Source organism: Saccostrea cucullata, unplaced genomic scaffold (assembly GCF_032062105.1).
Source record: "Saccostrea cucullata isolate Sc308-1 unplaced genomic scaffold, CSIRO_AGI_Scuc_v1 ctg2508, whole genome shotgun sequence".
Classification (NCBI taxonomy): Eukaryota; Metazoa; Mollusca; class Bivalvia; order Ostreida; family Ostreidae; genus Saccostrea; species Saccostrea cuccullata.
Genome location: NW_026921894.1, coordinates 87,841 through 99,979, shown reverse-complemented (window position 1 = coordinate 99,979; position 12,139 = coordinate 87,841). Strand labels below are relative to the sequence as shown.

Below are 12,139 nucleotides of genomic sequence, written 5' to 3'. Positions count from 1 at the left end.
TTGTGAACGGTTAACGCGAGACGTCGTTGAACGCTGAACCGCAAAACTGTAAACAAATACGGATGAGCGCATGGTAAGCAGACGTTGAACGCACGGTGAATGTAAGGTGGGCAAACGGAAAAATTGGAAAATAGAACGTTTCCTTATATATATTTAAATAGTTAGAATGTTTCAACATATATTTATTTAAAATTCCTGACTGTGCTAAAATTCAAAATAAAGTAAATTAATGGACTGTTTTCAAAGTACATTCTATAAAGATACATTTCTATTTAAACCGTGGCGTCGGTCAGCAGGTGTGGCACGATAAAGATCCCTCGCTGCTCAAAGGCCGTAAGTGTCGATCATAGGCCTAAATTTGCAGTCCTTCACCTGCAATGGTTACATCTCCATATCAGTGAAATATTCTGAAGAGGGACGTTAAACAGTATACAATCAATCAATCAATCAAACGTGCTCAGTTGATCGTGGGGATCAGTGGTGATAAGTTGACTGTGTGTGTGCTAAATGTGCTTTGTTGACTGTGTGTATTTAACGTGTTTAAATGACAGTGTGTGTCAGACGTGCCCAGTTGCCTGTGTGCTTTAGAAGTGTTCAGTTGATAGCGTGTAAGCTAAATGTGCTTTGTTGACTGTGTGTATTAAACGTGTTTAAATGACAGTGTGTGTCAGACGTGCCCAGTTGCCTGTGTGCTTTAGAAGTGTTCAGTTGATAGTGTGTAAATGAAAGTGTTCAATTGGTTGTGTATCGGTTTAGTGTTCACTTGGTATGTGAAAAATCAAGGAATGAAATAATCATTTTTTGATACATACAAGGTCTGATATGATGTTTACTTGTTATTTTAAGTAAAAAAATAAACATTTCTTCCTTCTAACTCTCTTTTACAAGATGTGTCCATTTGCATGTGGGAAGTTAAGGTGTTCAGTCGGCACGTCATACACGTATGTGTGTGTGTGTGTGTGTGTTCTTTACAGTTAAATATATATAAATTAAGAACAACGCATAGGTACTGATAAAAATGCTTATGTGATTATAATCTGTAAAATAAAAAAAATCTATTTTTTAATATTACTTACATAAGTATGCCTCAGAAGATACGTATTTTGCCGGACATGGATTCGCAAAAGTTGTACAAGGTGCATTGAAGTTGTCTTGAATTCTTTCTCCTTGCATATTGTATTCAGCACAAAATCCTGTTCAAAACACATAATTATAGAACATGAATTGATTTGTTTGATTTTCATTTTTTAAGAATTCTAATTACACTCTTTCTATAATGTCTAATTCTTTATCAATTAAAAACAGAACGAATCTTACATTATTGATATCATTCGTATGCCTAATCATATTTTGGAGACGAAAGAAGTATAAAAAAATAAATTTAATCAATATTCCCACATAAATGATGAAAAATATTACATTTAAGCCATACATGCACCTTAAGCATCACAATGTTTAACAATATTTAGATTTTAAAAAATATCTTTTCATTCTTTCTTTTGAAAAAAAAATATAACAAAAATTTAACTACAATTATTTTGTACAGCGATATTGTTTTTTTTTTCTAATTTGTACAGAAAAATATTATAATGAATCAAATTACACATCTAAAAAAGTAATGTTAAGAAAAAAAGTGTAGGTTTCCGCTAAAAGACGTAATATCCATTTGCAGTTGATCATGTGATTTGCTATATAAATGGAACATGAACATGACTTGATGATATGTTCGCATTATATTTTTTTTTCTTATCAAAACGATTATTTTACTTTTGATTCCAATTTTGCTTTACGTTTTCTGTACGTGTTTGTGGATAATTAAAATCAATATTGATTTTGAATCCAACCCTTCCATGTGTATTTGTTTGCGAGTGTGTGTCTGTGTGTGAATGTGTCTTAAAGTGCATTTAAATGTTTGCTTCTGAATACATATGTAATTTGTCTGTTTTAATACATAAAAAAAATCAAACCTATACAAAACCAAGTAGGGGCACAGACTTCCAAGGTCGCATTTATGAATGAATTGATCACACAGTGGTATTGAAAGAGTTCTGGTGTAACACACTCTTGCTTGATGCCTGAGCAATTTTTTCTCAATGCAGCATTCATCCAATCATCTCGTGTTTGTGGACAACCGTCTACGTATTTGAGAGTCTTGCTAGACTGTGGACAGTTCCTGCTACTTTCAACCTTTGTACAATGTATATAAATTACAAAATAGCTAAACTGTTTGCTTTGCATTAGAATAAAGATGCAGCTTTCTCTTACATTCTGCAAAACAAGCTTTGAGAGTGGGATTATAACTCCATTATAGCATGTTTTAGCTAATTTTAATAATAATCATTACCGTAACATTCAGCATTAAAACACCAAATACAAAGCAAAGATCTTGCTTGCAGCTTCGATGCCGGGTAGTCATACCTAAAATTAATAAGAACATTTTCCTAATTGTATTGTACACAAAGATATTTTGAGAAAAATATTTTAATTTGCTTCTCTAGTTGTCCTTCTTTCTCTCTATTTCTGTTCTTTCACTACGTGTCTAACTCTCATAAAGCAAAATGTTTTAACATTAAATTTCATTGTCTTTCTAATATGCTGTTTTATACTTTATTTCTCTATAAAGAAAGGAAAAAAATATTTTGCACTGGGGATTTGATGGTAAAATCCTTTGTCTGTTGATGTGCTTTTAAAGGAAATATAATTGGAAACTAGATATGAATTTTGATATAAGAAAGCTCTAACTACACAAAACTAACCTATAACTTAAGTTGCAGTGATTGGAGTTTTCTTAATACATACAAAATCATTGGTCATGATCTCAATAGATAAGTTCATTTTGATTTCTACAGTCAGTGGATACAAAACAAAAAATAACAGGATATTCCGTTAGGACAAATTATTATCAAACATCTAATGTATAAATTGAAAAAGAGTTTTTTAAAAAGAAAGAAAAAAAACAAAAACGAATCGTGCCAATGGTTCTTAACAGAGAGAAAAAATGTATACTGTATAATACGAAAAAAGAACAAAGGAAATCAAAAGACAAGGTTTTTTGTGGAAAAACAAAACACATTAAATACTTAACATTAAAAAAATAATGGAAAGAAATTGGAGTAAAGTTTTCACTCACCTTTCCCTTACTTAAGTATTAAACCGAAAATTGTGAAATAAGAAGTACACGTGTCTCCTTTTGAATTGTGTGTAATGTCGTCATGTGACCAAAATGTTTTCGAAAGTATAATTATCAATTTGAAAAAAAGTCTCTGGCTTATACTTACTGTTATCAGTTTGTTTGAAGTTTTAAAAAGTTGTCAAAATACTAATTATAATTTATGGAAGCTGCAGTTAATACAGTACCCGCATCGTTATTCTTTACAGGATACACGATACGATAGGATACACGCACGATACGATAGGATACACGCACGATACGATAGGATACACGCACGATAAGACAGGATACACGCACGATAGGATAAACGCAAAACACGATAAACGCAGAACACGATACACGCAAAACACGATAAACGCAAAACACGATAGACCTGATAAACGATCTTCACGATAGGATAAACGCAAAACCTGATAGGATTGTTTCAAAATGCGGAACGTTTTCTGACAAGACGAAAAGATTTTTTGAATTAAATTTAAAGATTAAAGATTATTTAAATTAAATCATATTTTAATTTAAATACTTGCAGAGCTTCAAATCTAAACTATAAAGTACATTTAATTATTATAATAGAACCTGAGATCTCTGTATTAATTTTACAAAAGTTGTTTATTTATATATATAAAAATTGACAGTGATTAAATGGATTTTCATGAAATGGAGACTGTATTTTTTTTTAATTTCTTCTCAAGGGTGTGAATTTTGACACTCTATAAACAGATTTATTATTTATGAAATATATATATTTTAATTTTCTATATAATAAATTTGTCTACAAGTACCAAGTTATTTCACGGAAGAAATTTACGCAATAAATTAAATATTTGTATTTAATGTCTAAAGCTTACAATCTGCGATGTATCCAAAAATCGCAATTAAACATTACTATCTTAGAAAAAATACAAATAGAAGACCGGCCGAAAGAAAGGATTAAAGAAAATGGCTTTAACAAAATTAATAAATTTAACATGATAGATCTATCAAGAACGAAACGGTTCAAGAAAATAAAATTTTCTGAATAGAAATCTAAATACTTATTAAAATAATGGCGTTCTGCATTAATACATGTAAACTGTGTCATGAGAATTTGAATCTGCTACAACTGCACATGTACGTTTACGCTAAGCTCTGACTTATGTACATGTAAACATTTTACATTACAGATACTTAAAACCTCGTACATGTATTTATTAACGAACATTGAATGTTAAATACTTTCTTCTTTACAATACAAAACAGAAAAATTAATTAACAAATATTAAAAGACTGAAATTCGACTTATCCGACTAAATAATTATAAATCATTGCTATTAAACTCTGTGTGTACTGTTTCTAATACATGTAATAACAAAAAATAGGTTTAATTCGGCAAATGAATTATTAAACCTTAAAAATCATTTTACACTGACCCGGTAATCTCATATTAGGCTTATTCGAAGGGCGGTATTTTGAAAGTCCGCAACCAATTTAAAATTAGATAAACAAGATTTAACCAAATAGCCAAATATAATATTGAATTCTTAAATAAAGTTATATAATAAGGAATAAAATCGATTAATACTATAAATTGATTCGGTGTATTTATTAGTCTTGCATGGTCACGGCGGATCAGACGACTCCTTTTGATTTATTTTTATAGTAAGATACCGTTAAAAAAATATTGCGAGCTAATTTTCATAGTTTAGAATGTTAGAACTATTTCATCCGTTTCTACGATCAATGAAATTGTTTCCTAGAATTAATTTTGTCCGTATTACGTAGAAAATCCGATGACCCGAAAGTGCATGTACCATAAGTACAGTATATTTTTAAAAGTTTATTAAAAAAATTATTTACATAAACATAATGGAAACATTGTACGAAATGAAAAAAAAATCAACGGAGTGAGTTTAGGAACTTCATTTCATTTAATTGATTTATTTGAATTTTATTTATTATTCAAGATGATTTTTTAATCCATAAATTGTACAATTATTTAATATATTTTGAATTAAATCTTTGATAAAATTGTTCAAACAAGTTAGAAACAAAATTCCGTAAATAAGTAGATGCGTTTCATTAGAACCAGGTAGTATTTGAGGTTACTAATTGACCCCAGGTGAGAAATCAGTACAGGTATGTTGACGGTGATCAGACACACGGGCCGAGGTGTCAGTTAGGGGAGAAGGGGGAGGGGGTGGTTGACCGCACAGGACGACAGTGTGCTAATTAGAGAGCTACACATACGTGTCAGTTTTGATTTTCGGCATCCCGCTGGATTATATTTTGAGTTTATTTCCACGCCGAAAAGGTAAGCTGTTAAAAAACTTCATGCTTTCCCCTGTACATGTATATATTATTTTTATGTTATCTAATGCCAGATAAAATAATGAAAATCTTCTATTTTATAGTAACAGCCATGTGTGATAAATTGGGTAGAATATTTTCATGCAGTATATTTTATAATTTTGATTTCTTTTATTAATTTAGACATATGTCAAGGAATGTATAAGTAGCTTTAAAAAATAAATTGAAAATTTGAAAGTATACGGCCAAAATCGTTGTTAAAATCATCTGGATCATTGTCTTATGTTATATTATATTTTTAACATCAAGACTTTAAATAATTGTGCATACATGCAGGTCAGACGCGTAAACATATTCCTAACGTTATCAGACGATAAACAAGGAAGAACAGAATATTGCATGAAAAAAAAGATACATTTCAATATCCTGCTTATTATTTTATTATTTGCTTTTTGTGTACGGGAACATCGTAGCTTACCAAAAATCTTTCTCCGGTAACCCTGATTCATTTGAGAAAATCATATTAAATAGTGTTTAATTTTGACAAAATAAATCATACAATTCGATAAATTATTTTTTTAAAGAAATAGACCAGGTGATCATCTACTTATAATTTCATTTCCGAAAAATAGAGTTACTGTTTAAATTTTGACAATTACTCTCTGCTTTACCATGATATAATTATTTTATTTATTTAATTAATTATTCATTAATAAATCAATTTATTCATTCATGAAATACGCGATTAATTATTTTTTCCTTCTACGCTTGAATATTTCTTATATTGATGAAAAAGAAAGGGATGAATCTTTATTTTCTCTTTTTCGGTTGAATTAATCTTATTTTTATTAACAAAACGAAGAAGAAACTCGGAATAGCTCAGTAGTTTCTTTACATAGTAAAGATAAAAAGCGAGGGTTTCCGAATATACACGATAAACGCAAAACACGATACACGATAGAACCTGATAAACGATCTACACGATAAACGCAAAACACGATAAACGGAAAACACGATAGAAAACGCAAAACCTGATAAACGGAAAACACGATACGATAGGATACGATAGGATACACGCACGATACGATAGGATACACGCACGATACGATAGGATACACGCACGATAGAACACGATAGAATTGTAAAGAATAACGATGCGGGTACTGTATGTGGATACGACATTTGCATATATTGATACCTGAATGTTTGTTACATAAACAAATTATACATGTATATAATGTTATGCATAAAAATATTTATGATATACTGAATAAATTGCATAAAGAATAAAGAACTTACGAAATATACATCATCTCTGTAATTCTTCAATTCCATCTAAAACGAAAGTGGAAAAAAATATATCTATCAGACGCGCATGTGACGTTGAAGTGGGATAGGTCTATCGATTTTCTATTCATTTATAGAATCTTTTAATTTAAAGTCTAGGCGTAAAGATGGAGTTCTGTAGATTTTTCTTGTATTTCTACTGGACAGGAAGTTTTCATACTAATCTTTAAATGATAAATTCATTTAAAATCCTGCGCCGAGTTTTTCTGGAATAATTTCCCCTGAATATGTACGGTAGATACATGTATGTGTTAATCTTAAATAATGTTTCAATGATTAAATGAAATTATATATAAGTTATGTTACGACTTACGGCTGTCTATGTTTAGCGGCGTAACATTGTGGGGCTCCTTAATCTGAATGTTGAACGAAAGACAACAGGATATAAATTATTTTTAATATTTATTAGATTTTATTTAAAGAAATGTACACAAAACTCTTCTTTGGCTCTGCGGTCTTCACCTGAAATAAAAACAAACCACCCTTTCCAACAAATGTTAGTATAAAAACCACTCTTTAACAAACCCTTTAATAAATATTAATAGACCTAATGCCTTTAGGTCTCCAACAAAGATTCAATGAGTGATTTCTTCACTTGTGAGTATAAATATAAAATGTCAGGTAATAGCAAACAACTAATTGTATGGGGACAAAAAGTTATCCCAATATCTCAATACAATGCGTCTAGCATTTGTTAATATTAAAAGGTTGTAGCAAACAACTAATTGTATAGGGACAAAAAGTTATGCTTATATCTCAACAAAACTCAATACAATGCATCTTGCATTTGTTAGTAATAATGTCAGGAGTTTATATATATCAAGTTCAGGTCACTTTTTGTGCCTTAGTAAATACTACTCAACAGTAAACAAATACGAGTCTAGATCACTTCTTGTGTCTGAATAAAACTCGTTATTTCCCGATCGTGACAAGGAGCACACGGCGGGAGTGACTGGTCGGTAGGGGATGTTCACTCCTCCATGGCACCTGATCCCACCTATGTGAAACATAGTATGATATATGAAGCTTAAAAAATAAGTACCCATAACAAGCAACATTGCTAACAATTCAATACTAATCTAGGGATAATTACCCATCTAAACTCCTCGGAGCCTTGCTCTTGCAAAGTCATTGTCATCTGGCTAGATTTGGAGACCGTACCGTGAGTGAGACAGCAGACGTCTGACTGTCAGATGCTGGGAGCTCGTATATAAAGCCTTTACAACCTTTATGACGTCAATCACTCAATGCATGATATTTGGCGCCATAAAGTCAATAATAGCTGGAAAACTTCGGATGTACTTAACTATTATACTTATCAGAGGTGTTCCGAATGTACTTTATAGCTTTTGCTGCTTAGTTAGTTAGTATGAAAAATAGAGTGTAATTATAAGGTTTTACTCTAATTATCAATGATTGGATTTATTGGATTTATTATTTGTCCAAATTTTCAGAGGTAAGATGATTTAGTACCTTAAATTTACATTTGTAGACCAATTAATGATGAGTTTACATATCTTATCCCTCAAAACTTGGAGGAAATTCGGTACGAGGTGAACAATTTGCACCTAGCGCATGATAAATTCCAAGTATCATTAATCAATAATAACAAGTTAATAAGAATAAATGTCAATACATATTTTTAATTCATTCATTCATCGAATCATCATTTTAACGACTCATGTAGCAAGAAACATCTTGTTTACTTATGCATACCAATAGTGGAGATTGTCAAATTCGTAACAGATGGACATTTATATGATAAAACTGTAAAATTCATGTAATCTATGTTTTTGTGTGATCCGAAAGTAGACCTGGAAATTAAAGAAACCATTATTATGGAGGTTTATATTTGCTGTATTAATTTCATTCAGTCACATTCTATTTACAATCAATAAAACACACCAAGACATGAGATTAAGGACACAAAAATGTTATAATACAACTTTTGAATAATTACCTTTTGTGTTGGAATTTAAGCAAAATGTAAGAAAACAAAATGTAATACAACAAAATGCAATTATGTTTTTGGATTGTGTCCAAAACATCATTAAAACACAGTTAAAGTATATCATTGAGGGAGTCGGTAAGATTCTAATTCCCCAGGCCAGAGTATATTTCCCGAGGCAAAACCGAGTGAAATAGTCCTTGCTGAACTGTTTGATCGATACAAACGTAAAATGTAGAGGATGCAGATAAATTTCAAAGCAGGGATATGCTCATTAAATGAACACATTGGAAAAACAAAACACATTAAATACTTAACATTAAAAAAATAATGGAAAGAAATTGGAGTAAAGTTTTCACTCACCTTTCCCTTACTTAAGTATTAAACCGAAAATTGTGAAATAAGAAGTACACGTGTCTCCTTTTGAATTGTGTGTAATGTCGTCATGTGACCAAAATGTTTTCGAAAGTATAATTATCAATTTGAAAAAAAGTCTCTGGCTTATACTTACTGTTATCAGTTTGTTTGAAGTTTTAAAAAGTTGTTAAAATACTAATTATAATTTATGGAAGCTGCAGTTAATATGTGGATACGACATTTGCATATATTGATACCTGAATGTTTGTTACATAAACAAATTATACATGTATATAATGTTATGCATAAAAATATTTATGATATACTGAATAAATTGCATAAAGAATAAAGAACTTACGAAATATACATCATCTCTGTAATTCTTCAATTCCATCTAAAACGAAAGTGGAAAAAAATATATCTATCAGACGCGCATGTGACGTTGAAGTGGGATAGGTCTATCGATTTTTTATTCATTTATAGAATCTTTTAATTTAAAGTCTAGGCGTAAAGATGGAGTTCTGTAGATTTTTCTTGTATTTCTACTGGACAGGAAGTTTTCATACTAAACTTTAAATGATAAATTCATTTAAAATCCTGCGCCGAATTTTTCTAGAATAATTTCCCCTGAATATGTACGGTAGATACATGTATGTGTTAATCTTAAATAATGTTTCAATGATTAAATGAAATTATATATTAGATATGTTACGACTTACGGCTGTCTATGTTTAGCGGCGTAACATTGTGGGGCTCCTTAATCTGAATGTTGAACGAAAGACAACAGGATATAAATTATTTTTAATATTTATTAGATTTTATTTAAAGAAATGTACACAAAACTCTTCTTTGGCTCTGCGGTCTTCACCTGAAATAAAAACAAACCACCCTTTCCAACAAATGTTAGTATAAAAACCACTCTTTAACAAACCCTTTAATAAATATTAATAGACCTAATGCCTTTAGGTCTCCAACAAAGATTCAATGAGTGATTTCTTCACTTGTGAGTATAAATATAAAATGTCAGGTAATAGCAAACAACTAATTGTATGGGGACAAAAAGTTATCCCAATATCTCAATACAATGCGTCTAGCATTTGTTAATATTAAAAGGTTGTAGCAAACAACTAATTGTATAGGGACAAAAAGTTATGCTTATATCTCAACAAAACTCAATACAATGCATCTTGCATTTGTTAGTAATAATGTCAGGAGTTTATATATATCAAGTTCAGGTCACTTTTTGTGCCTTAGTAAATACTACTCGACAGTAAACAAATACGAGTCTAGATCACTTCTTGTGTCTGAATAAAACTCGTTATTTCCCGATCGTGACAAGGAGCACACGGCGGGAGTGACTGGTCGGTAGGGGATGTTCACTCCTCCATGGCACCTGATCCCACCTATGTGAAACATAGTATGATATATGAAGCTTAAAAAAATAAGTACCCATAACAAGCAACATTGCTAACAATTCAATACTAATCTAGGGATAATTACCCATCTAAACTCCTCGGAGCCTTGCTCTTGCAAAGTCATTGTCATCTGGCTAGATTTGGAGACCGTACCGTGAGTGAGACAGCAGACGTCTGACTGTCAGATGCTGGGAGCTCGTATATAAAGCCTTTACAACCTTTATGACGTCAATCACTCAATGCATGATATTTGGCGCCATAAAGTCAATAATAGCTGGAAAACTTCGGATGTACTTAACTATTATACTTATCAGAGGTGTTCCGAATGTACTTTATAGCTTTTGCTGCTTAGTTAGTTAGTATGAAAAATAGAGTGTAATTATAAGGTTTTACTCTAATTATCAATGATTGGATTTATTGGATTTATTATTTGTCCAAATTTTCAGAGGTAAGATGATTTAGTACCTTAAATTTACATTTGTAGACCAATTAATGATGAGTTTACATATCTTATCCCTCAAAACTTGGAGGAAATTCGGTACGAGGTGAACAATTTGCACCTAGCGCATGCTAAATTCCAAGTATCATTAATCAATAATAACAAGTTAATAAGAATAAATTCAATACATATTTTTCATTCATTCATTCATCGAATCATCATTTTAACGACTCATGTAGCAAGAAACATCTTGTTTACTTATGCATACCAATAGTGGAGATTGTCAAATTCGTAACAGATGGACATTTATATGATAAAACTGTCAAATTCATGTAATCTATGTTTTTGTGTGATCCGAAAGTAGACCTGGAAATTAAAGAAACCATTATTATGGAGGTTTATATTTGCTGTATTAATTTCATTCAGTCACATTCTATTTACAATCAATAAAACACACCAAGACATGAGATTAAGGACACAAAAATGTTATAATACAACTTTTGAATAATTACCTTTTGTGTTGGAATTTAAGCAAAATGTAAGAAAACAAAATGTAATACAACAAAATGCAATTATGTTTTTGGATTGTGTCCAAAACATCATTAAAACACAGTTAAAGTATATCATTGAGGGAGTCGGTAAGATTCTAATTCCCCAGGCCAGAGTATATTTCCCGAGGCAAAACCGAGTGAAATAGTCCTTGCTGAACTGTTTGATCGATACAAACGTAAAATGTAGAGGATGCAGATAAATTTCAAAGCAGGGATATGCTCATTAAATGAACACATTGGGATTAGTCAATTCACATACCACTATAAAAGCAAAATCTAGAGGATTACGGATAACTGGATAATTAGCTTTGAAGCAGGGATCAGCTCATTTGACTAATGCACGGGGATTAGTCCATTTATAACGATTCCTAGGGAATTCTATCATATCTAACAATCTACTCGTAATGTCATATAGGAAAAAATCAGTAGATGTATAGAAATTGATTTTAAGAAATACACTAATAGAGTGATATACATATGTAACCTTTAGAAAACTCACTTTACAAAATAGTTAGACAGAACTTTGATAAGCGTTAAGGCTTTTACGGATCCGGACATTATTAAATCTAAATATAATCTAAATGTTTCTGCCATTTTTATTTGAATATTTATAAAGCATAAAAT

General features: G+C 30.9%; 1 protein-coding gene across 1 annotated transcript; it reads right to left on the bottom strand.

Annotated features, from left to right (window-relative positions):
* Positions 1-1,076: 1,076 nt before the first annotated feature.
* Positions 1,077-2,355, bottom strand: LOC134260864 (uncharacterized; the record flags this gene model as incomplete). Its single annotated transcript, XM_062743393.1, has 2 exons — positions 1,968-2,355; positions 1,077-1,193 (listed from the first exon to the last, which is right to left on the bottom strand). Coding segments are annotated over exons 1-2 (388 nt in total), but the record flags the coding sequence as incomplete, so codon positions are not given.
* Between the last annotated feature and the right edge of the window lie 9,784 nt (positions 2,356-12,139).